Source organism: Echeneis naucrates, chromosome 20, assembly GCF_900963305.1.
Source record: "Echeneis naucrates chromosome 20, fEcheNa1.1, whole genome shotgun sequence".
In the NCBI taxonomy this organism is placed as follows: domain Eukaryota; kingdom Metazoa; phylum Chordata; class Actinopteri; order Carangiformes; family Echeneidae; genus Echeneis; species Echeneis naucrates.
In genome coordinates, this window is record NC_042530.1 from 5448955 (window position 1) to 5475765 (window position 26811).

At 40.7% G+C, this 26811-nt stretch overlaps 1 protein-coding gene across 2 annotated transcripts in view; it reads right to left on the minus strand.

Annotated features, from left to right (window-relative positions):
• plxdc2b (plexin domain containing 2b) overlaps positions 1-26811 on the minus strand; it is a 69576-nt gene that overhangs the window by 4125 nt on the left and 38640 nt on the right. For both annotated transcript variants that reach the window (XM_029529241.1, XM_029529242.1), the window contains exons 4-12: positions 25925-25994; positions 20282-20404; positions 16507-16625; positions 15224-15323; positions 9899-9994; positions 9643-9724; positions 5263-5323; positions 4860-5013; positions 966-1004 (exon numbers count right to left, since the gene is read on the minus strand). In XM_029529241.1, the coding sequence (XP_029385101.1) occupies positions 966-1004; positions 4860-5013; positions 5263-5323; positions 9643-9724; positions 9899-9994; positions 15224-15323; positions 16507-16625; positions 20282-20404; positions 25925-25994 (844 nt within the window). The remainder of the gene's footprint in view (positions 1-965; positions 1005-4859; positions 5014-5262; positions 5324-9642; positions 9725-9898; positions 9995-15223; positions 15324-16506; positions 16626-20281; positions 20405-25924; positions 25995-26811) is intronic.

The following is a 26811-nucleotide window of genomic DNA, read 5'->3' on the forward strand; positions in this document are numbered from 1 at the left end:
ATGTAACCGCTCAGGATAACTGAGAACACTCCATTTTGGATTTTAACTATTAACTTCTGTAGCAAAACCCACCAAAGTTTACTGTAGTAGTGTCCAGTCGCTGCCATTATTCTTCCTCTTTAGTAGCGCTGGCCTTCACTTAATTTTAGGAGCCATTTTAAAATTTAACTGCTTAATGTTGTGGAGTCTGTACGGCCAGACTCCACAGTAAATTACTGACCTTCTACACCAGCATCCCCCAAGTTGTACTTTTAGACCCTCTAAGGAGGGTTTTCTAAGAGCTGCCTTCCAGTTAGCAGCTCTAAGTTTTGGAAAACTCCCCCGTCACACCTGCCGTGTTTCTTTGCAGCAAAACTCCACTTTTGTCAGACAGGCATGTACATTATATGCGATTTTCTCAGATCCACTCTGACATCCCTCATCTTTTTTATCGCTAAGCACTGTCTTAATACAGAAAGCTGGATTTGAAGGCTCTGAATGCTTGTGACTTGTCTTAATATTAGGAACAGAGAAATCAAAGCATTTGTTAATAACATTCACTGGAGAATAGCTATTAGCAGCTACTTACTATGCATAAAACCTTTTAGAAAATATAGAAATAGCTGAGTAAGTAGCAGGGTTGTGAGTTGTTTTGTTTTTTTGTTTTTTTTTTTGGGGGGGGGGCATCTGTCACATCACATGTTCTTCCTAAGGTCAGCCCAGTTATCGTGGCATCATTTATGTTCAATCTTACACTCATATGAGCACCTTTAAGCTTCTTTAGCTCAGTTTCAGTTTCTTTCTTTATTCCTAACAGAGGTCCACAGTCAGTTCAGCAGTTAAGCATCATAGATAAAAATCTTAAAATCAAAGAGCTGGCAGGGAATAATACATCAGTGGTGACAACACATCCATAAAGGCACAGTTCAGCAGCAGACATTGCAATAATTGTTGTTGCCATGTTGTTATTTAAGACAGGAACCTACCCTGGTTGTCTCTGAGATGCAGCGCGATCTTTGTATCATCTGCGTGGAAACAAAGAAAGAAAGAAGCATGGGCATCAGACAAAATAATAATCAATATTTCCCTTTGTAGTTTGTTTTTGAAGCTCTGACAATATAAATAACCTCCCACAAGGTCTCAAATGGATTAGGCTTCTTTCATTAGTGAACCATCTTCTTTCCTCAAGATGAAATTTACGATGCTTAAGATATGATTAAAAATGTATGTTTAGAATGTAATGGGTCAGCATGCATAATTCAACATATAAAAGCAGTGTGGGGTTAACTGTACATGTGAAATATGGAAATGCAGCGTGACCCACTTCTCCTTGAAGGAATTTACACACACCATAGGATTCACATTATGCAAATTCAGCAGATGCACCACCAGATATATTTCACTGAATGATTGAATTCAAAAACACTTTCTCTTACAGTTTTCAAAAGCGTGTATGCAGCTGCACTTCAGGGTCAGGAATGCATCATTAAATGAGATATAATAAAGCATCATCATTGAACTTCTCCTTCAACAAAGAAAATGTATGCATAAATAAAATGTTATGTAGCAGGACATTGAGTAAGTAAATGAAGCAGATCCAGATGAATTTAAAGTTGGTCTGAAAGCTGTTGAAAAACTGTCCCAGACTTTTTTCTTTTATTATATCCACTGCAACCTGCACATGTGTTTCCAGGGAGATTAAGTGAAACTCCCGATCCCATAACTGATTATTGCTTATTTTTAAATTCTCTGATGCGTATTTCTTTGGCTTTAGGAGAGTCTTCTTGCAGCGGTAATGTATCACAGCCAAACACCACCACAAACTCTATCTTTGAAAATGGCCGTACAATTAAATCAACACTGCACTAAAATAATCTTAACACAAATGGAACATTCTTCCTTTTGGACATATTTATTACAAGACTGGAGTATTAGCTAACAAACTCACAGATGAGTGTATTTTTTCTGAAACACACCCACAAAACTCTGCCAAACGTCAATAAAATAAGAACGGTCAGGTGAAGGTTCAATGTTGGCGACCCTAACAGACGCATTTCGCATTCCCAGATTGCATCTTTTACTCAAATGTTTCTTTGCAGCTGCAGGTTGCCAGCAGGAGCATAAGCCAGCCAGCCAGCCTGCACTTGAACCTGACCTCTGACCCCTGAAGCTGAAGAGACCAGTGCATTTTGGGAAAATGGGTGCTGTACATGTCACAGTCAGAAGAGCCTCTCTACACAGCAAATACCACAGCGCTACCCCCTGACCTACTTAACGCTAACCCATTTGATTCCCCTGCTTTTCTGCTGTTCTTCTCTACACACGCTGGTTTGATCTGTAGGGCCACTCGTCACGTTTTGCCTCACAGCTGGACAGTTTTCTCAGTGCTCTCTGAACTCACTGCATCCATCGTCAAACCCATCAAGCACGACCAGCTGCAATAGAGTGTCCATTTAAACTCAGCCCCACAATGGCGGTGCAATCGAGAAATAGCTGGCTCCTGCCTCAGTTTGTAATGAAAGTAAATGTCTTTCATTTACGGGCTTTCCATTATTTCAGGAAATAATGAAAAGCCCGGACCTGAATGAAGGAAGGCCAACAATAGAGGAAAAATGACCTGATAGGAGCTCTGAATAACACTGCAGATGCTGGACTGTTGCGCTTTAAAACTTTTTAAAATTTAGGAATTTAATAGCACTTTTCATAATAGTAATTAGTGAAGTGCTTCTATCTAAACTGAGAAGAAAGAGATTGACCAAGAAGGAGCTCTCTCATCAAGAAATCTTCGGAGGAAATTAGTTTTACTCCCCAAAAAAAAAAAAAAGGTGTATATACGGGTTTTCAAAGTGAGCCTGTTTCAATGATCAGGAATAATAAGCCAAAAGAAAAATCCTTTTCAAATCCGTGTTTTGAATTGAGAACGGCCAAGTTTAAAGTGTGGATCTTTGAAGCCTTGACTCAAGAGGACTGGAAAGGAAAAGGAGCTTTAACATGGATTGTTTGCAAAGTGTGCCAGAATTAAGTAAATGATCATATCATATGGAAACATTAAAACCGCGATGAGCTGATGTATCCAAAGCTTGATATACTTCTGTGCCATAAAGCCCTGCTTTATCCAAATTACAGCGCACCGTTATCCCTCATACATTCTAGCTTGAGACTTGGACATATTTATTCAGATTCCACTTTTTTGCGTAAAGATATTTCTCTCTGCTTATCCAGAACATTTTTTTGTATACTGCATACTTTTTACTTATTTGTAAGACAGCCAAATAAATTTTTTAAAGCATATAAAGTCTTTGAAACTGGTCACACAAACATTTTCAACAAGCATCAGTGGAAAAGACACTACACAGAGTAGTGTGTGTGCTATTAGTATTGGATTATATAAACTGTGTATAAAACCTGTGTTGACACAGAGGCATAATGTCACCTGCAAATTATAAATTTTATACAACAGCATCACATCTGGAGCTAATCAAGATAAATTGCCTATTTCTTTACATAAAAAGCTCAGACCGTAAAAAAAAGGGTAATGAGATGAAAATTGGCACAATAAATTCAGCCAGCTCATAACTTTAACTTCTCTAGAGACAGAAAAAAATAGATGCAAACAAATTATGGAGGACACCTGGGCCATTTTCATATCACGGGCAAACAAATGCTTTCTGTTCCTTTTCAAACTGGATTTCTGAATCATTTGCTCAATATTTAACACAATATTATCTAAAGAGCATGACTTGTCTGACCTTTGATTTGTGAAACTGTCAGGAACAGAAACTGTTTTCATGGAGTTAAAAAGAAGAAGGGAGGCACATGATGAATGAAGTAAGAAAAAAAATGGTTAAAAAATGTACTAAAAATCCTTCTGGAGGCAGATTTGGTCAAATATGTAGGTCTTAGTTTGGTTTGTTTAAGTTGAAAGTTCAGCATTATTAGCAGTTTTGTTGGTGTCAGCAAACCTACATGGTATGATGCACATTAAGTAACTTCAATAAACTCTCTCAATACTTTCCTACTTTATTGCTGATGCATTGGTCCAGAGCGCTCTGGTTCCTCATGATGAAAATCTTTAAACATTGGTCACAGATTCATGTTAACAAAAGGCTAATGTTTTCCTCAGCAGTTCTTCTCAAATGGGAATTGGTTGCAATGTGGGAGTTTGTATATAACGGACACAAGCTCAAAATAAACTCTCCATCTTTGTCATCCCAAGGCATAGATTTATAACTTTTGCCTTGTGACTTGAGAAATCAACTTCAATGGCAAATATGTTTTGTTGTCCTTTTACTATCACATGTATGTTTACTGATTGAACCAAACGACAGCAATCCATCTGATTTTCTATTCAACTTTTAGCACTAAACATTCAGAATTGTCTTCTCATCCAAACATTAAAAGCAAAGCCTCCTAATTAACCTGAAAACTGGGTAAGGTAAACACCAGAAGAATAACGATACTGCTAAAACATCAACAGATCCATCATGAGAAAAAGACATGTTTACGGGTATATCGTTTCTGGAAAGTAAGATTGATGGAGAGCCAGCAGACCTGAATAACTCAATCACAAGTTTGTGTGGGTACATTTATTCTGGACTGGAGAGATTTGTCCTCATTAAATCTGTATTGTTTAAAAGTTGGTACAAACACAGCTGCTGCTGCTGCTGCTTGTCATGAAATATTATTTAAACTTAAGTGCAGAGCTGGCGAGCATTCTCCAAAAGGAGTGAAGTTCTTTTGTGTGTGTTATTAAAAAAAAAAAAAAAGGAAATTCATCAGCACCAATAAAGCCAAAAAAGAAGAGCCCCAGTAAATTTTTCTTCATTTAGCATCCTGCTAGAAGAAACCTGGCCCCGTTCAAGCTCTGTTTTCCACCTTACCTTCAGTGGGGACGCTGGTGGGAGTGTGGAGGGTGGAGGGTGCGTCCCCGCCTGCAGTAGCATCTTTGCTCCTGGATGTTGTCTTGGCGACGACGGTGGTGGTGAAGGGGTAGAGGTATGTTGTGTCGATGATGTCACACATCTTGTCCTTGGTCTGGAAAATGATAAAATGTTGTCATGGCTGTGTGCACTCTCTCAAAACAACAACAACAAAAACGTGTGAGAGAAGATATGAGAGGCCTCTTCTATTATACTGCAGCAAAAATCATTCATCATCCAGGAAGCTCTAAACACAAACACACACGCAAGCACGCAGACACACGGATTTCAACATTAGCATTTAAAGCGGTGTCAGACAAATTCAAGTCATGCTTGCCATTATGTGCTCATATTTAACATTCACCTCATCTGGGCAGCTGTTGTCAACCCAATCCTGCCGATGGCGGTCAAAGCCACTGGAACATCTGGAGGCAGAGGAAACAGCTGTCAATAAAAAAAACTGAGTCTTGGATCTGATGAAGGTTTTTGGTTTTACACTTAATCTTACGCTATAAAATTATATTGCATGAGACACTAAAATGTTTTTGTCTTAGCATGTTATTTAGAAAGGCTATTATATGTAAACACTGAAGAGCTGAAGTACTTGGGCATGAACCAAAGTCTTGGACAAATCATTTTTGGCTTGATGAAAAGTATGAGGATTTATTACAGTTACGTCTTTCATGGGAAAATGAACGTCAAAAGGGAATTGTAGCAATATTCACCCTCTGGCAGCTGACTGTCCACATCAAATTTCACAGGAGTTTGTTTAATCGTTGCTATAAATTATTTATCAGGAATAATTTTAAAGCTATTTTTTAATTCTATAAAAGTACAATGTATGCCATCACTTCTCAGAGCCTGTGACATTTTCACATTTGACCTCTTAACAGCCTAAAACCTCACAATACATTTAATTTATAGTTGAGTAAGAGAATTCGGCTCACTTAGATGTGGTGAACACAGTGAATGGAAACTGACAGCCATGACCAACATGGCGAGCAAAGAACGTCACATCTCACAGGGCCCACGACACACCATCTATTTGTCAGCCTCTACACTGCACTTTGTTTTTAATTCACAGTGGTCAGTTAAGATGTGAAACTAAATAAAGAGAGAGACGCAGATTTTATGCAATAAACGGCCTTCACTTTCACAAAATCTGACATTTTGACATCACATTATTACTGCTGGGAAATTGGGATGATCGCAATTACAGGTTCTTATTAAAAACTGTAAATTGATCTTGATGGGGAAAAATGTGTGAAATGCCCCTTTATCAAAGGTGACGTGTGAAACTCTTGCTCAAACCTCATTATAGTTGCAGGAATGACTTCTTATTTTAGGTAATAATATCTTTCAGATTTTTCTGCTCCGAGAAGCGAACATCTGCACCTCCCACTTCCCGGCGCCCTCTGCGGTCCGGATTGACGGAGTGTGAGGAGCGAGCAGCTTTGCACAGTATGAAGATGCGTGTGTGGGGGAAGTTCAGTGGGTCATGGGGCCTTCAGATAAAAGCTGCTGCTGAGTCGACTGTGTATCACGGCCTGAGATTTGTAATAACCTCAAAAGGCAGACGGTAATCGAGGCGGCAGCTACTAATCCTCCACACTGTAAACGGATCAAAATGAAAACTCACCCACTGGTGAACTCACCATTGTTCTTGTATGTCTAGGCCCTTTGCCACAAACGGCATCGCGTCTGGAAGGACAAGCGTGTATGCAAAGTGGCAAACCCACTCACATTCTGCTCTGTCATAAATAAATGCAGTAAATTTCTAAATCTTTGGTAGCCTTGGTCGTTTCTCACTGCAAGATGGAGATGTGTGGGAAAATGCACACCGATAAAAAACAAGTTATGGCCGACTCACTATGTGCTCTGAGTCCAGTAGAATCTTAGACATCTCCTGTAGGCCCCATTTCTCTGGGGAACATATTGTTATGGTAATAGCTTTATGTGAAGGAGTCCATTTTCATCTTCCTACCTCTCTAATCATTCCATTCCTTAACCCCCCCCCCTTCACCAAAATTCAGCCTCATCTGTTCAATCAGGCGAGACAAATTCTTCTGCTTAATCCCCCACTTTTCCCTGACTGCTCTCCCACCAAGAGGGAGTCGATGTTCAGCAGAATGAGATGCAACATTACCAATCGGTCTGGGCCGGACCTGTCCCCGTTGGGAGCTTGTTTTTTGTTTCCTCTCAACAGTACCCATCTCAGCATTTTGCAATAATGCAGTGAGCCATAGTGTCTTTAATTAGAAATGGGTAGAGGGCATTTATTTGAATATGAATGAACCATGATGGAGAAAATTATTGCAGGGTTTCAGTCGCACTTCATGAGACACGATCGAAATAAACAAGCAGCCTGTCTGGATTTTTTATTTTTATTTTTTCACTGTCTGCAATAGTGACCCAGTAAATTCACGACAGCATTGTTCTGAAGTTTGGAATTTTATATTTTTGCTTGAGCTTTCTCTCTTACAGCTGCATCAGAGCGATATGTATGCAAAATGGCTTCTATTCTTCAGCCGTTATGAAACCATACAATAGTCATTTTCTGTCAGTTTTTTTTTTTTTTTAACAGCATCCAGTTTTTTTTTTTTAAGGGAGCAAGCTGGAGCAGCCATCGCCAGCTGTTGGATGAAGACGATCAGCCAACTACCATCCTGCACAACCTCCAACTCCGCAGTCAGATAACCAACTGTTGTGTCCACAAGTACTCACATTAAGTGCAGCATGAAATCTGATCCAAGCTGTCATTATTTTTGACTGACAGCTGCAAATTGAGTCATTCAAGTTTTATTGGATAATTATGTGAAATAAATCTGCAAGTGTATGAAGAGACATTGCTTCCCATTGTACAACCAGCCAGTGCTGCAACCTGTCATTTGTTTGTGTGTTACAGTAAAGACTTTTTTGAGAACATTTCTTAAAAAGGCCAATATTCTCTATACACTGGCTGATACATTCTTAATTAACTTCTAAATAAGGGTTTATATTTTCAATTATAGATACGATAAATTGCAATTAATGGAGTGGTTAAAACTAACTCCCCCATCAACAGCTGGAACAAATATGCTGCTAACTCTTAAATTCTTCAGTTGCAATGATTGAAAATTAAACGAGCTCAGTTCTCAGTAATGCTCTCAACAACGAGCATAACTTCTACTTTTACAGCTGTTGCGTTATGTGCCTTTTGCATTTTATTGATAACATTCAAGTACTTCCGCTTGTTTGAATTGAGGAATTATGTCTTCGCTGTGTCCCCACATTAACATAAGAAAATCACAGTATGTTTCCTGCACCTGAGAGTTTAGAAGATATGCGATTCGGTGATTACGCCATCTCTGAACATTGAGGGTGCAATAACAGTTTGCTGGGAGACTAAGACATATTAAAAGTCAATATTCATCTCCTTAACAGCCATTCATTTTCCATAAGCTGAATTTGCAATGGGCACCAGTTATGTATTTCAGCTAAACAAACTGCTGAATCGGCTCACAACACAACAGCGTCAGGCTGAACAGGTACTTATGATGCGGATTGTGAGTCCACTTAGAAGTCTGTCATGATTTATGAACCCAACGGTACACATAGGTCAAAGCAAAGTGATTAAATTCATTCAGTAATGTTAAACCTATAGTCTGAGAGAGGTGCCGTGCTCTCACCTTCCCAACACTTCACTGTGAGAGGTTCACTGGGGTTGTTCCTTTGAAATGTCAGCACCCTTCATTAACCCCGGGGCCAACAAGGCTGCCACGGTTTTTTAATCAGTGCTTGTTTAAAGCATTTTTGCCTTTTTCAAAGGAAGAGGCTGAAGGACACCGAACAGTGAGACATTAACACCCTTAAAAAGCTAATTAAAATGCAGCATAGCGAGTGTGCATACAGTGTCTCGCCACAGTGTACATGAATGGCTGGGAGGAAAAACACTTCATGTTGCTGCACTGTAAATTAGTTTGTCTCTGCCAAGGGAAGAAGGCATTACGAAGCACAGCAGAGGGAAAGTCAGATCTAAAACCTTGTGTCAGCCCTAAATAACTAATCTCTATGGACAGAGCAGAAGTGCTGCACATTTCTTAAGTCAAACATGTTACTCACAGAGTGAATGATGAAGCCAAAATAACAAAGTGGCACATTAATATTTGATCCAAAAGGCATTCAAAATGACATGGCCTACAAAGAGAAGGAGTAATGTCTGCCCAGAGTGAGTCTGACTCAACCCAGACAGCAACCGCCCGAAAAACATGTTTTCAGCAAATTCAGGCTAAACATCTATCAGGACAATAAACAGCTGTTGGCTTACAAGTTCAGACTTTCTGTACTTGTATGGATGATAATGCAGCTGTGCTATCTCTCCATAATTCACTCCCCTTCCTGCCTCTTTAACTCAAACTTTTCTACCCGATAAAACAAAGCCCACCACAGTTCACATTTCAGCTGTCAGGAAATTCTAAGGAGGAAAACGAACACTTCTTTATCAGCTCAAATTATTTACTTTTGTTTGAAGTGCAAGGATGCGGGAAGGATGAGATAAAAAGGAAACCAATGGTTGACAGAACACGTGAATAAACTATAGAAGAAGCTGCTGTAGAGTTCAAAGAGTACAGCTGCATTTCCATTAGATGGTAATAAAGGAGAAGATATTTAGGTTGCCTGATTACATTACAAATTGTCCCAGAGGGAAAATTTTGAGAGGTGATGAGTAAATGGAGCTAAGGGTGAAAGTGTCCATGTGTCCGACCTGTTTAGGCGGTGGCACCAGCTACAGTTGAAGTTGATCTGGGAGGAGATGCAGGTGCTGCAGCTGGTGAACTGCAGACAGGCTGGAGATCACAACAGGTCAAAGGTGTTATACACACATTAAGATAACTCCCATACAGCACTGATCCTGTCGACTTGAGAGGTCCAATAATGACGAGGGAATTGATGCAATAGCACTTTGATTGCCAGAGAGAGTTATGAATGTGCCAGCAGCGGTTATGATAAATTGCACTTACTGGGCAAAGGCATCATTTCCACCGCTGTAGAATTGGTGATCTTTGTCTTGGTCAGCTCCACACGGTGGTATTCGTAGATTGTTCTCCTCCTCACATCTAGAGTTCGGCGAAAAGAGGGGGGCAGAGTGAGCGAGTGAACAAACCATCACAAATCTTCCAGCCGGAGATAAAAACTGGGACAAATGGTCCCTGAAGAAAGAGGAAAGGGAGTGGGAGGCAGAATCAGGTCATATGGGATGCTACCACAGCACTTTATTTCTCCCCTCTCTTTGTGCCCACGTGTGAGCCTATGACTTGGCAATGGACGATGGCAATTTCCCCGAGGACACGATATCAATCAGCACCTGTTGAAAGTCGGGTTTCTCAGTCATCTATAACAGAAAGCCATCAGCTGGGGTAAGATGGAGGGATTGATTAGATACATCATTGACTCTTATTGCATTCTTGCACTCGTATGGGAAAGTGTAAAATGGGCTGCTTGCTTTTGCTGGCAATGCATCTTTACTGCTATCAGTGGAAATGGAAAAGGAGGAGGATGAAAGATATCCTTTGTTGAAGTCAAAAAGGGTCTTCCGGTGCATAATATTTTAACAGATATGATAATAACTTCTCCATGCTGTTGATTTAGTGGTTAATTTGAACTCTAATGGAATTTTTATGTGAATTTTTATCCAGGGGTTCCCGGTATGAATCCGTAAATTTGAAGAATACGAGACTGTTGCACATCATACAGCCTGGCATTGCTCATACATAACATCTCTCACAGCGCTTGTATTTGCTCGACCAATGAGCTACAAAATTGAAATTCAACACATCAGACTTTGGCCGTGAAACACATTCAGTCAGAAGTGACTTTCTAGTGTCATTCATCATGTGAAATCCCCATCTTGTGAAACAGCTTTAAATAAGAAAAAAAAAAAAAAAAACAACAGTTTGACCTTTTGGCAAATAGTTTACTTAGTTAGACAAAAAGATCAACATTACTGTCACAAATTTCCATTAAACATGAAGCTACAGAAGGGGCAGTTAGCTTGGCTGAAGACAGCCTGCCTGGGTGTGTCCAAAGGTAAAGAGACTCTAAGAAAATACATAATATTTAACCTGAACTAAAGCCATTGCATAAAATAACAAGCTGTGGTTTAGCATAGTGAAGGATTGGTCTCAGTGTTTAACTATTCTGGGCAAGAAAGAGAAGAGCACTTTCCAAAATATCAAACTTTTCCGTTAACACCATCCAAGGTTACTGTTTTTGCCCAATTGATGATGTTTGGTCAAAGGATTGTTGAGCAAGCTGGCTCCAGTGTTCTACTCATATGATGGGATGTTTCCCTGCAGTCCTGCTGGGGTCGATTATACACAGGACAACTGATCAAAGCAGAAGGTGTGAACCCGCTCAGTGTAACCTCAGATCTAGAACACCCTTCCTTCCCTCCATCTCCTCCCCTGGTGACTGGCTTCCTCTCTCCTCTAGAAAAAGGGATTATCAGGTGCCTAATGATACGGTAGGTGCCAGAAGAAGGTCAGCTCCCCAGCCTCAGGCTGCTAATGTGTGGGCAGACTATGCAGACTATGCAGGCCTCTAGTTATAGGTGGAAGGAAGCTGCAAAACAGATTCATTAAAACCCAGCCTCAGCCATAACATAAACAACAGCTAATGAGGATGCAGGTATCTTCCAGTGATACTGTCAAACTGAAGCAGATTTGCAAGAGTGTGTCATTAATTCGTACCAACAGAGTATGTTAACTGGCATTATAACTTCACATCCATCTAGTACTGTTCTTCTCCATATACATTTATGTATAATTAAAAACACTTTCTTTCTGCCTTTAATTGCCTATTCGTACGTGTTAAAGAGCTGCATGAAACGTGATCTCTAAGCCTGCAAGCGTTAAGCAATGATTGTGAAATAATGGCATTCCTCAGTCTCATCTGACAGCACTATGCATCTTTGCAGTTTTGCATAAAACTCAGAGTGTTCAGTTGACCTCTTTCACCTCATAAATCTACTCTTGGCTCATTGATACCTGTAATACATTAAATCACAATGTTTCTTGTTAAGTGGAGCTCGGCTGTGAGTGAAATTAAATGATTGCATATTAAACCCTAAAATTTAAAAAGAGAAACAACCATATATTATAGGTACATAGTTAACTGCTGGACTCTTGGCAGCATCCTGAAAAAAAAAAAAAAAAAAAAAATCAAGCTTATTAAACCAGGTGCACACAAGAAGGCATGAAAAAGATTTTTTGCCGTTAATGTAAGCATAACTCACTGTGAATGATAATGCATAGTCCAGTCTGGGCAAAGTAAATTAAAGGCAGGGTTTTCACATGCTCTTGTACCTGATCTGATAATTACACACCTCAGCCACAAATGTGTTGCTGCCTCCAGGCACAGTGAAATGTTTGGAGGTTTTTTTTTTTTTTTTTGAGTTTTTAAATCAAAGGCAACGTTAGTAGGCAATAATTGGCAGCAGAGACACTCTGCGTTAGGGATACTGGCGATGTGACTGTTGCCTTTTTGTTTTATCTTGCTGTTAGGTTTGAGGCCTACCATACTTCTAAAAAAGTCAGCGTAAGCAGCCTTTTCATGCTTTACATATTTTTCAGCTGACTAACTTTGTGTCGAAGAACTGTCCACTCAGCAGCACTACATTTCTACATTATATGTGTGATTTCAGGTGGTTTTTGGTTGTGGGATCAGAGGGACTGTCTTTGGGGAACTGAGCAGCAGTGACATCCTACATTTTCATGAAAACTGCTGATTTAGCTTTTTTAAAAGGTTAACCTGACTCTTTATGAGCACTGCCCCATTAAAGGGCACGTCTCTGCAACAGCATTTACATAAACACGATGCCTATCATCACAACCCCCCACCAAAAAACACTCTGATCTGACTTCAAGCAGCGTTTGCTCTTGCCATACAGTTTATGAGGCACATCGAGACCTTTGGACAGATCGATGCAGCCTGAAATTATTGACCTTTTCCCTCCAGCACAGACGGTAACCTGTGCACTCTGAAAATATTACCTACTTTTTGCACTGCAAGAAAATGAAGACTCATCAGCTCCTTACAGTTCGGTGTTGATGACAGCTGACCAAAGGCGGCCTTGGCTGTTCAGTGCCCCCCCGACATGGCTTATAGTTTAGCAACTGTAACTACGTACAGCAGGTTAGTCAGGGTTCAGATTTAATGTAAACACTTGCGGCTGTGGTAAGGGTGAAGTTGAATTTGGAGGGTATTCTCTTTTTATTTTAACCTTTTCAAAACCTGAAATACAAACAGATCAAACAGGTTCGAACTCAAACTCGAACTGTTAGCTCAAACAAAAACTGACAACATCCTTGATTCTAGCAGACTTCATGCTGAAGTTACATTTTCTGGTTTTGGAGAAGTTTTAGACTTTGGTCTATGAAAGCACAGCAGAGTTTTGTCTGGAAAGCAGCTTAGTTTTTGTTAGAGACTAGAGCCTTCTAAAATGAAATATGATTTTGATATATAAACAAGAATATGATGCAAATTATGGTTAATACCTGTGTGTATAATTGCATGGTGGGAATGTTGACTGAGACCTGCTAGCAGCATAACTTGTTTCAAAAGAAAATCAGTTGGAAACAATTATGAGAGAGTTGGAAACAGCATAGTCAACCATTATTGGCTATAAAAGAGAAGCTACTTTTGTCTACCTCTGCCTGGGAACAAGAACGCAACGATAGAAAGTAGTAAATCTGTCCCCTGTTGCTTTTGTAAATTGAATATGTGGTACACAACAACAGAAAGGTTGATGGGCGTGGAAACAGGAATGAGGGCAGCCCTTAGGGAACAGTTGGATATCAATCAAGCTCCCTAAATGTTCACAGTTTGGTTTAATGTGATATAGTAATGCCAAGAAAGTCAATATATGTAACAGATTTGATCTAATAAAGAAAACTTTCATCCCTCCCCAAATATGATAGTAGGTGCATTTAGCTTTGTGGTTTCTTAAGGAGCAGAATCCACGTCGTGATGGATTATTAGAGCAGAGAAGGGCTCTGACATTAAAAGCAGAACAGATACTCCTTAGAGACGTCATTCATGTTCAGCACCACAAGTCAGTCTCAACCCGCGACCATCCAAGCTTTCCTGACTGCACACACGCAGCATCCCACACCGGTTTCATCATGCTGCGTCAGACGCATCAAAGACAGTTTGGTCTACAAAGCCAAGGAAGACCTCGGTAACAGGTTCAATATTCAAATCTGTCAATGCTAACTGCAGCTGAAAAAATAGATTTTGTAGAAAAAGCCTTCAGATAATGTCAGAGACCAGTCCAAATCATCTGGAGAATTAAGATAAAGGTGTCATTTGAAGGACAAAAAGGAAAAGAGCTTTGACAAATAAAAGCCATCCAACTTTCATGCATGTAATCAAAACAGTTTAAATTTTACTGAATAAATCATATTTGACATCTCACTGTGACAGGCTTTGAAAGAGAGGCCACGACAGGCAGAGTCTCACTGTGGATACAAAGGCTTTATATGTCTTTCTCCTTTGCTCACATTCATTTTAGATTCAAATCTAAATTGTGGTATCTAAAAAGCAAAACAGAGAGACTAATCTGGAGCTGTGCCCACTGCGGGAGATGGAGCGATGCAGAAGAGGAAGTGGTGACAGCCGGAGCTACTGCAAAACAGATGAGTCTGAACTGAGGGCTTTGGGACACTTAATGCTAAAATAAATTTTAAAAATGTCAGCTAAATGATTTGGGAACAATATGCCCCTTGGACATATAAGTATTACAAATAAAACTGTAAAACTATGCATTGACCGTTCATTCATTCTCACTGCACTGTTGCTGTGGGCTTAACTAAGACAGCTTCTTCTAAGTAATTACATATAACACGTGTCCTAATTCGCTTGAAGACTGATTGCGGGACTATGCTGTGCCATGTCAGCAGCTCTTTCAAATGCGGCCAACAAATGTCTCCTTCTTTCTGGGAAAACAAAGACGCCAATGGGTGAGTCCCTTATAGTGATTCATTAACTGCTGGAAGTGAGAATAATAAGTCAGCAAAAATGTGAGAAAAACCAGAGAATTTCAGTTGAAGTTAAAATGGAAGCATCGCCTTCTCAGCTAAAACCTGTGTCTTAAAACTTCAGGTTCTTGGGGGGTGGGGGGGGGGGGAGTGCTTTGTTAGGCAGCGATGAGGGTCTGTGGACCGGACAGGCTCATTTTGGATCAATAGCCACGAAGGACTACACCTTTGCAGACCTCTCCCTCCAAAGAATGGAGCCTCTGAATTGGGACATGATCTTTGGACAGACGTGGCCTGTTTGAGACTCACTGGGTATCTGCTGGATCTTGTGGACCACCACAAAGGCGTCAGACAGGCCCACCTTCACTGGGTGATTGACAGAGCTGATCTGTGACACCTCAACAGGGATCTGAAATTGGAGAGAGGAAAATCAATTACCAGCACCGCAATCTGTCTGGGACAAGCTGAAAAATAGAAACAGGCCACACCATTCTGAGGGCACAGACAGTACAACCAATTTATCGCCATCTCACACAGGACTCTGCTGAAGCAACTTTATTAAGCATATAGCTATCTTTTGTGTAACAAACATTTTTCACTTAAATTACAAAATCTCTTTGTCAGAGAGCCAGACAAAAACAGAGGCTGTGACATTTACGGTCCATTCATTCCTCTTTTCAGCAATAACAGCAGTGTAATGAAATATGCATTAGATAAATCTGGTCCAGCATCCTTCAGATCAACCCTTCTAAGATGTAAAAATTATAAATTGCAAATTTTCTGCTAGATTACCTTGCTTCATTACCTTATCTTCTCCCTATTCAATTATTCCAAAGTAGTTTTTCAACGCATTTATTGTATTTGAGAATTAATTCGACACCATTGGAACATCTAACAACATTTCTCCATCATGCTGTGACCCAGAATGTGAAACATATTGCTAAAACATGAAACAGCCAAACCAAGCAAATGGAAACAATATGAGAGTATTAAGTTATCATAAAACCCAGTATTATGCTATGTTGCCCAAACTCTTTAGTATAATGACCTGAGTGAAAACATATGAGAAGGGGGCCACTCTTTGTCAACTATAAAAACGGCGGCTCTAGTTCATGTTAAACATGATTTCAGGAAAGTCTGAAGTAGGAGGGAGGGAAGCAGATTGTTAACCTCACCTCAGGGAGAGGTGAACATATTTTCTCTTGACATACAGACGTACTGTGAAGAATTAAGAATATTACTTTGAATTCTTTACACTAACCAATGCACTTGTAATGTAGCTGATTGATTGTGATGAGGCTGAGTTTGTCGACATTTTGTCGTTTTTAAAAGCCTGGAAATGAAGGCCAGACAGATTATTCCAGCACCATTCGCTCTGATTTCTCTTTATTACACAGAAGTCATTCCTGAACTTTGCTCCATTCAAGGAGAGTCTGAAGATCTGCTTGTGAAATGTGAATGTGCATTTGTAGCTAACGTTCTGGTTTAGACGTTATGCAGTCAGAAGCAAGGACACAAAGTGCAGTTGTGCCCGAGGACAGACTGAAGAAAAGCAGTGTGATGTGAAGGAAAACTGATTGATCAGTCCTGACCTCTTTGTATGCAAAGACGATCCTGCCGGTGTTGTGCAGTGTCGCTTGAAAGGTGAAACTCCCCAGATTGTAGTTGTCCTGTAAGTGGACGTGGTCCCACTGCACCACCAGAGCCGTACCTAGAGCCAGAAACATTTCATTACCACATGTCAAACGACGACTCACCAAGAGATGAACACAGACGTCTATCAAACGTTTTTTTTTTTTTTTTCCTTTTGACACTGACTTGTTTTTCAATGTTTTTGAAATAGAGTATCTCCTGCCTCAGATCTCGTGTGAAATGAACCACGGACTGTGCAACGAATGCGAATAAAAAGGCATCAATGTAACAGTCATGTTGGTAGGGTGATGTGTTTTTGAAGGATTATTTCCTGGCAGACTCATTTTCCCCGGAGGGTGTGTTTAATTGACACAGGCGTAGTTCATTCATTTCTACCGCCTATCCGTTTCACGGAGGGTGCTGGAGCCAAATCCAGCAGGCCGCCAGTCCATCATACGGCCAACATACACAGACAAACAACCACTGACACTCACAGGCAGACCAACAATTTAGAGTCACCAATTTACCTAAACATGTATCTCTTTGGACAGTAGAAGGAAACCGGAGTACCCAGAGGAACACACGGAACAACAGAAAGGTCCCAGGCCTGGGGAATCAAACCCGCAGCAACACCGCTAACCACTATGTCGCCGTGCTGCCCCCCAGGTGTAGTGTGAGCATTTATTTATACATAACATTTATATAAAACACTTCAATGGAACAGGATGAAAGAGCCATAAAAATGAAACTTTTGACAAAAACCAAATCGAAGTGCGGTCGTTACTGTGACGTATTCTGCAGCTCCAGCAATTTTCACAACAGTGAAAAGTTTTTCATAGTCGTGAAGAGTGAGTAAAATTGAATGACTTTTGAGGTATAGGAAGTAAACCAGCTGAAGCCAATACCAGGGAGGAATTAAAGCACCAACACAGAAATAAAGTATCAGTTAACTAGTTTATATCGGACACATTTTTCTACTCATGCTGTTTGTTGCTCAGGAATTGAGATTTCAGTTTAAACTCATTATAATGTAACTTAAATGATTTGTTTTTTCTTGCCAGGAACAGATGGTGTTAGTTTTTCCCTTGACAGGAGCTTCAGCCACCTCGGCATTTACAAGACAAGACGTTAAATACTCCCTGAGCAGCGGTGCCCGTTTCCAGCTGAAAGTGACAAGACCGGCTGGTGCTAATAGGTTAGCATGCTATCTTCAGAGGAAAGTAAGATGTGACAGTGATAAGAATTTACACCGGCATTGATGCCAACCTCGACAGTGTGGCAATAGCAAAACTAACAGAAAAGCCATTAAAATGGCCATATATCTGCTAAGAACTGAGTTATGGTGCGTTATAAAACATTGTTAAGTGTTTAAAGTTCTTATACATGAACTTTTAGAGTGAAACGCTGCTGTCACTTTGATGAAATGACTCTTTAGCTATGAAGCAGACACAAATTAGGGGCGATGGACTGTTTCTTGAAGCCAGACAGGCTATTTATCCCACTTGACCACATCAAGTCAAGGGATCATTAGGTGCTGCCTTCATTTTGGGCATATACTAAATTAGCAGCAGACTTCACCCCCCCCCCCCCCCCCCCCCCCAAAGAGAGGGCCTCACATTACTTTGAACACTATTCAGATTTACTGTGGACTCAGGAGAACCTATTGATATGAAAGCTGCCCACCCCCCAGAGCTCGTCACTTGGCTACGCACCAGGGCAATAAAAGTTTGTTAACACAACTAATCAATTTTTCCGTCACACAGCCAGAGCTCTGCCACCCGAAGTACAGCCAAGAATTTAGCTCCTCTGCTGACGATTTAGAAAGCACAGGCGTCTAGTCGTACCGGATAATTATAAATCCCATGTGGGGTGTGTAATAGCTTCTGGCACTGGACATGCATGTTTTATGTGTTAAAGCAGCAGGTTAGACATGTCGGGTCTGTTCCTGCACTGATATTCAATATCATTTGACTAATATTATCACAACTTGGCCACTGTATTGTCTTGGGCAGCAGGCACAAGACACACGAGCATTTTCTGGGTTCAGATGGGAGAGAGGGGAAAACTTGCTGTGTAACGTACTGAATGAGGAGGACTAGAGGAGAAAGGCAGTGAATGACAGAGAGGACAGAGTGCTAAATTGTCGCTAACTTTTGGCACGGCAGGTTTACCCAGTCAGCAGAAGTTAAGCCTAATATTAGTGTGTTTAAAAAGCATTGAGATCAGGAGTTGAGTCTGCCATGCTGTCGGGGACTTCCTGGCTAAAAATACAGAGTGGAAGGAACACGTCTCTAATTCCACTTCCAAGCTTAACATGCCGTATGAACTCAATACAAACAAAACAAATCTGGTCCTATTACACCTGCCCACCCTCAGCCTGGGCAAATACTTTTTCCCCTCCCCATTCACACATCAATGAGCCTCCAACAATGAGATTCAAAGCACTTAAATTTCTATGTTGCTATATTTATTGCCCAAATCAGGGATGACAATATCAGGCTTGTTATTTATTTATTTTTTTACCATTAATTAAATTAAACCTTTGCTTTTCCTACAGTGGCACATCAATCAGCTTTACTCAGTCTTGAGGATGACGTACATGACGTTGTGCTGACCAAACGCAACATTTTAACCAAGCTGCTTCATTGAATGATTTGTTCATAGAAATAATTCCTAATACTATAAAAGGAAGTTAAAATCTAATCGTTGTGTTAAAGTCTTCAATTGTTGAATATGTTTAACAGCCTGTAAGTGGTACTTTTAATCAAAAGCTGTCACAAGATCCCACTGGCAACAGCAGTCGCATTCACAGTCTGTCACTTGTTGAAACACTTCACAACTCTATAATTGTGCATGATAAAACTTCATTAGCGTTTTAAGATAGCTGTTGAGCAATTCTTGACTGAGCCAATTGCCTTTTCTTTATTTAGCGGATTCTAATTAAAAAAACTGAAGTAAAAGTTCTCATGTTAACATTTAACAAACAACAAAGCTTCACACCATCACTGTGAAGATTCACACAACTCCCACCATCCTGTTTGTGTAACAAGAACAAACAATATGTCTCCGCTGTGAGCGCCCCATCACAGCACTCGCAGCTTGATGGAGAGAAGAACTGACTCTCACACAGCACAGCAGACCATACAGTTCTTGTGCCGTATTGGCAGAACATTGACTGATGGACAGTGTTTTGAGGAGCAGACCAGATGAGAATCGATTGACTGCCAGTTTGGTTAAAGTCTGATGAGCTCCAGTGCAGAAGGTCACACAGTTGGTCCATCACTCTCCTGCAGAGGGATTAGATGGTGGTGACTGACGTGATGGATAACAACCATCAAAAATGGCAAAGGAAAGGTACACAAGCGGCAGGAGGTCGTCAATTTAGTTTAAAACGATAGAGAATTTAGCGGGATATCACAAAGGTCCTAGAGGACGACTCAGATTAGCAGCCGTCCATTTTGGTGCTGTAAACCGTTGACAGTATATAATGTTGGCTGTAATATTTGTCACATCACCCAAAGGTTTCTGGAGAGCAGTTTTAAAGCTCAGAGTAGGCTCCTCCATCATCAACACCTTGGCCATGCAAAAGCCTAATTATGCAGAACGCCAAGCCGAAATAAAATATGCTGAATTAACTGAGAGTTGAGTGTGAATTAAATGAAAATTCAATGTACAGTACAAAAGAGTATACAACAGAAGTCCACACTCAGGCAGAAAAAGTAATCGGAGCATTACCATTGTCAAAGTAGATAACAGTAGAGTTTCTGGAGACACTTGGGTCGAAGTTGGCCATTAGGGGAGCGATGTACTGTGTCGCTGTTAACATCCGATGGACCACGTCACCTGTATAGATGAATCCTGCAGACGAAGAGAGAAAAATACACTGAATTTTCTTTACTCTCCAACGTTACCACCTAAAAACAAAAGCTAATGTGTGACAGCTCAGCCTTGGACATGCTTTTATAGTGTGTTTTGTTCATGAAAACAACAACAACAAAAATCAATCTTTTCCCCCATTATTAGCTCCACTTATCTGCTACAGTACACTTCAGGAGACAAGCCCTCCAGCTCACAGTTAAAAATTCCTCATTAGTCCACAACAGTCTCGTCTTTCTCTCTCCGGCTGCATGCAGGCTGCCTCAGGTAGCAATGCTGATTAAATAGCATAATTATCTTTTAACAAAATACAGAAGGACAATTCTGGGGAACTTTAAAGGAATATACTGTATGTCGAATGCGCAATTATTTATTATGAGTCATAACCCTGCTGTTTATTCCCATTCCTCTCCCAGAATACTCGCCTTCTCCTTATTCTTGATTTTCCTCCATATCATCAATCGTACACGTTAACAAGAGACCATGACAACAACAAGAAATTACTGTAACACTTCCAATATATGTGTGGCTTCAACGAGGTGTAAATACGCTCTACGGCGAGGATGGCCATCAGTCAACGCCAACTATAGCTGCATCATTTAGCAGCGTGTAAACATGGTAATTAATGGACAACAGAAAAAGGAGAAAACGCTCATTCACCACGAAGGAACAGTCTTTGCATGAAGAGTTTGCGCAGAATCATGGCATTGTCTCATTCTGAGTTTGCCTGAGTTGCAAAAATATCCCAACATTTAATGCAACATGTAGTCTTAAAAAAAAAAATAAATAAAAATCACATTATCTCCATAGAATAGTAAAAAAAAAAAAAAAAAAAAAAAAAAAAACTCTAATGGCAATCTCTTTACAAGTTTTAATAATCTTTTTCCAACAAAAACAGGCAGAAGTTACCATTTTTGACTTGAAGCGAAAATTTAGCAACACTGGTTATTATCAAATGTGTGCTCCTTTAAAGAGCCTTTAAAGCACATTAATGGACACATTTTACTTTGCATATTGTTGTAAGCACACTATTTTCATTCAATTTAAGCAAACAAGATAAATGTGATTTTTAGAGGTGCTGTTGGATTCGGACACAGCCTGAACCATTCAGACATGAGAGTTAAATCAGTGTTGGTCATGCTGAACCCTCGATGAAAAAGTCCTTCACCTCACCTGGTGTGGACACGGACACAGATGTTTTCAGTAAAATCGTCAGTGTGAAAAATCCTTCTTGTGAAAAGTGGAAAACAGATATAGTAGATAAAGGTGCTTCCTGAGGCCGGCTGGCCTCATTGAGGCCAGATCTCCAAATCCCTAATACACATCACCATATGTCTTCTTATACAGTTGGTGTGCCTTAAAAGCATATCTATTACTTTGGAACTCAAAAGCAGAGCAGAGCAGAGCATGAGAGGAACCAATCTTCCCCCAAAGACCACCCAGCTGAATATTACCTCTATACACAGCGGAGCTCTGTCCGCCCGAGGAAGGAGTGAAGAAGTGACTTTATGTGTGACATCCTGATTGTAGAGACCTCGGCTTGGAAAAGGATGTACACAGCTGTCGTGATCAATGGTCGGCGTTACCATGGTTACTGTTATTTATTTTATTTTTTTTAATCAAAAATGCACATGCTTTTGGGAATACAGTCTACCTAAGATTACTTTTTTGTCCTCATCTTGCTAATGACAGTGAACACAGCACACCAAAGATGACTGCAAACGATAATGACTTTCATTGTTTTGGATAAATGAATACATCTTTTAGTCTGTGAAATTGAAAAACTATGAAAAATGTCCATTATGAGGTGCGGCTGTGGTTATAGCTGCTTGTTACCTAAAAGCTCCTTACAAATTGCACTCAGGTCAGACCTGTTTCAGTGCTTGTAGTGCACAAAGTACATCAGATAAAAGCATCCACTTTGTGTTATGTCAAGGTATATGAATGTAAAGATGGGAGAGCATAAAGAAGTGTTGTTGAGGCTACCCGCCTAAATTAAAGCAAACATAATTCTGTGAGGACTGAAAGGTGGTCACTGGGGCTGATTTCATGGTCAGATGATGCTGCAGCAGTACTTTCAATTCCTTTATCTGATTTCGCTGCGCCACAAGTGACTTCCCCCAAATCAGCCACTATACATTCCATCTCATCTCATATTTACCCGACGTCCGCTCAAACACGTCTCAAATACCTTGTCTTTGTTCTGTCCTCGTCACTATTCCAACTTCTAGAGAGCTTAGAACCCCTCCACCACCCAAAACACACCCACGATGTGTGGATGAAGTCAGTGCCCTATTTCGCAGGATTTTAATTCTTGCGATGCCTCTGCTTTCTAGCAACAATCTCCTGAAAACACAATACGACCCATTTGACAGTCTAAAGAATATCAGACAGCTTCTCAATACACTAAAGAGGTGAGGGCTGCGGGGTTCTCAGTGGAGAGGCCGTTCATTCATTATGGCGCTCAATAGAGAGGCAGTTCATTCACTTATAGCAGAGGGAGACTGGACGTGGGGGGGTTACCGGGAGAAAAACAGATGTACAGGGAGAGAGGAGAAAGAAAAGAGAGGGGGATGGATAGAGCAGAAAAAGTCTTTGTTTGGGAAGCTCTGTTTAAACGTGCTATCCAAAAGTGCATTGAGAGTTGAGTGTGTCCAGGAAAAACATGAGTGGGAATTAACAGTCCCACTAGACTAAAGCTTCACTTTATTGGATGTTGTGTTTAGACTAGGTCTTTGTTCCTCCATACTGAGCTGTGTTTAATTTACAAGATATTGTCTATTCATCACAGCTGCTCTGAAGCGGCTCTGAAGCCGCGAAGAGTTGGGAGTGGATTTGAACACATTCCCATTTGTTATTTGTTTTGTTGCCTTATCGTGTAGACAGAGATTGTCAGGATAAAATACTGGCAGCACTTTTACACTGCAGAGCTGTCTTTTAACATGACTATGTCAGTGTCGGCTAATTAGACCTCATCAGTCCAGTTAGAGCTCGTACAGACAGCCATGAAGCTCCCTCAGTGTTCAAAGAAACAACACGCAATTCATTTTCCTCAAGACAGAATTGCTTTCCATCGATTCTATTCATCTTTGAGCCTTAATTTGGTTATTTTGATCTCAACTGCCCGCCTGCAAAGTTTTGTGACCGTTCTTTGCCAGATTTTGACACAACGAAAGTGTCTGCCAAAACCCATAAAGTGATTGTGGTGGACAACTCTTATTGCAGTGGCGGCTCTAAGGGCACATTTTGCCATGACCACACCCACCCACCCAACCACCCACCCAACCACCCACACACACAGATACCAGCTCCAGGGCTGATAAAAATCTCCGGCAAGTGGAGTGCACTCTGACCCCGTTTCCTTCATGTCTCTTTTCACCTTCCTACTTCACACAAATTATCTACTTCTTGTGGTCAAAAATCTGCTGGGAAACCATGAAAGAACTATTATTTTCTAAACCTGTTCATGTGTATTCTTAATTTATTTTTTAAATTCTGGTCCAGATGTGTGACAGCTGGCTGTGTAAAGAACATACCACAGCTGGATATCTGTCAACACAGCTGGCAGCGGTCAGGCCATGTATCATCACTGATATTCACCGGCATGCTGTACATGCTGAGCCCTCTTTGCACCCTTCAACACGAACTAGACTCAAACAAACAACCTGTCAGTCCACTGCTGGACCTGCAGGATGTTTGTTGACAGTTGTTGTAAACTCAGGAAGTCTCAGGTACCGTAACGTCCAGTCCTAACTGTGAAAAAAATATTTGTTTTGTTGGCATCATCCATTTACTCTCACCACAACATTTTCATGCTTTCTGTCTCTTTTGTGTGACTTGTGCTTAGAGAAGCTGTCAGCTATTGAGCTGACTTTGTAAAGCAATTTAGATGAATTAAATGCTGCCGTGGTTTGATTAAGGCAGCAGGCCCATGAACCTTCAGAGTGTTCCTCAGGAGTAGGACCACAACCAATGAACAATTTCATTATTAATAAATGCCAGGAAATAGAAAGACAGAGGGCACAAAAATTAACTCGATTTAAGCATCTACACTTATTTTTTTCATTTTCTTATAAAGGAGATGTTTAAATCTGGACATCTAGGTTTACATTATGTAAAAACCATAAAGATGGCCTTAGACCTCAGTTGTTTGACAAGGTGCCATGCCAAGATGGTCTTGGCCACATTGTTAATGTGTTTGAGGACTGGCTGCTGAACTGTTAAGTAACTGTGATTCTGGCAGTAAAAAGTATTATAAATGTATTTCTAATTCATATTCAGTTCAGAAATGATCTGCTCCAGAGGTTCAAGGAAGGTATCAGGAAGAAATATTTTGCAGAAGTAAAAACATTAACTCTCTGACAGCAATAACAAGTGGAGGGGGGGAAAAAAAAAAGCTGAATGATGGGCCGTGAAGTGGAGGGATAGGGGGGACATTTCAGAGACAAAGCTCCAGAGGTCTGCGAGCAGCAGATAGCCGCCTACTCCTCCTCCTCGGTTTTCCCTTTCCTCCACCGCATGGTCCCTCCATCTCTGTCTGGAGGAATGCAAATTCACATTATCTTCCCTCCACTGGTTGCGTCTGCGCCCGTCCATTCCTCGTCACCATCATCCAGATTTTCTCAACAGCCAACACCACTTTGCCGTTGATTGAGAATCAATGGTGAAAACGAGACAGTGATGATGATGAAAGAGTGGCTTGGATTTTACTCTTTATTATTCCAGTGATAGTTAAATCCAGCGCAACATTTCTGAAATAGCTGGTAAGAGCAGAGCTCTAGTCTTTGATGTGATAATAGCTGGTTGGGTTGTTGTGGTTTTGCCATCAAGACTCAAGTGGAAAATTGCTTTGTACACTCTGGTAGACACGTCTGCTGAGTCACGTGTCCAGCCCACACATTCTCTGATACCACCACCGTTCCTATCCATGCATATCAGGGTGTGCTAGGCTGCTTGGCAGAGCAGCTCCTGTTTCCAGTCCAAAGCCATTGGCCAGGTTTCTCTTTCAATCAACTCTGGTGGAGAGCTGCTGGTGCTGAGGTTTATATATACACACACACAGACGATCCCATGGAGGTGAGAGCTGTAAACGTTCTTGTATCAGACGGACTTGCTGGCTGAAACAGTGTTTTTGGTTTTGTGCTGTGGCTTGCGTTAGATGAGCTTTTCAGCACTGGCTCTTTTGATTTGGTTTCCCAGAAACAACATCTAAAGAACCAAATCATTGTTTGGTCCATTTCAGCACTCAGGAAGGAGATCTCTTTGTACAGATGCCACTTCAGTCACAGGTACACAAACCAAGAATCATTGAGACACACACTCGCTCTCTTTTTCTTCTCTATTTCCTAAATGTAGCTGTACTCCGGCCTTACTCCCCATGAACCCGGCAGCAATAAAAACTGTCTGTGTACTGTCTAATATTGCCAAGCACACATGGTTCATCCAATAATAACACTAATAACTTCTATTGAAAAGGCAAAGTCCAAAGCAGTGTTCACTTACCACCGGTTGCCACGGTGATTTCTCGCAGGAAATGTCCATAAAAAGGGAAATCGAAGGACAGATTAACTCTCTGCGAAGGGAAAAACAGACAGATGACCCCGGTCAGAAAGGTAGACGTACGGGGAAAAACACAGACGAGACGGTTCTTGTCTTCAAAAGACAACAAAACGATTCAGATCAGAAAGAAAAATAAGTAAAAGGGAATACGAAGTACCCAAAGTAATAAACATTTTGTGGGGAAATCATTGGTCATTTTAGAACAAGAATGTAAAACAGACTAAAGAACTTCATCCACTTTATTACCATCCCAATAGAAATTCACATTGTAGAGGCATTACCTTAACCATTCTGGGCCCTGGCCAGTGGAATATATGCTTTGATGAATTTCAATCATTAGTTCATTCATTCATCTTCTACCACTTATCTGTTTCCAGGTCGCAGGGGGTGCTGGAGCCAATCCCAGCTCACATTGGACACGCTGGACATGCCAACACACAGAGACAGCCAAAGACAAACAACCACTCACACTCAGATCTACAGACAATTTAGAGTCACCAGTGAACCTAAACATGATGTCTTTGGGTCAGAGTGCCCGGAGGAAACCCACACAAGCATGAAGAGAATATGCAGACAGGCTGGGAACCGAACGCACCACCTTCTTGTTGTGGGGCAACAGTGCTAACCACTATGCCGCCAACACATATGTCAAACACTTAAAAATAATTGCATTTGACCTTCAGTACAGCTAAAAATAGGAAGAGAGATTCCTGTCTTCACCGAAACAACATTCAATTAATAAGCATGACTCCTTAATACATATTTAAATTTCCTTAACCTGCTAAATTTTAGCCAAGGAAAGATGTAAAAAGGAACTGATGACATTTAGC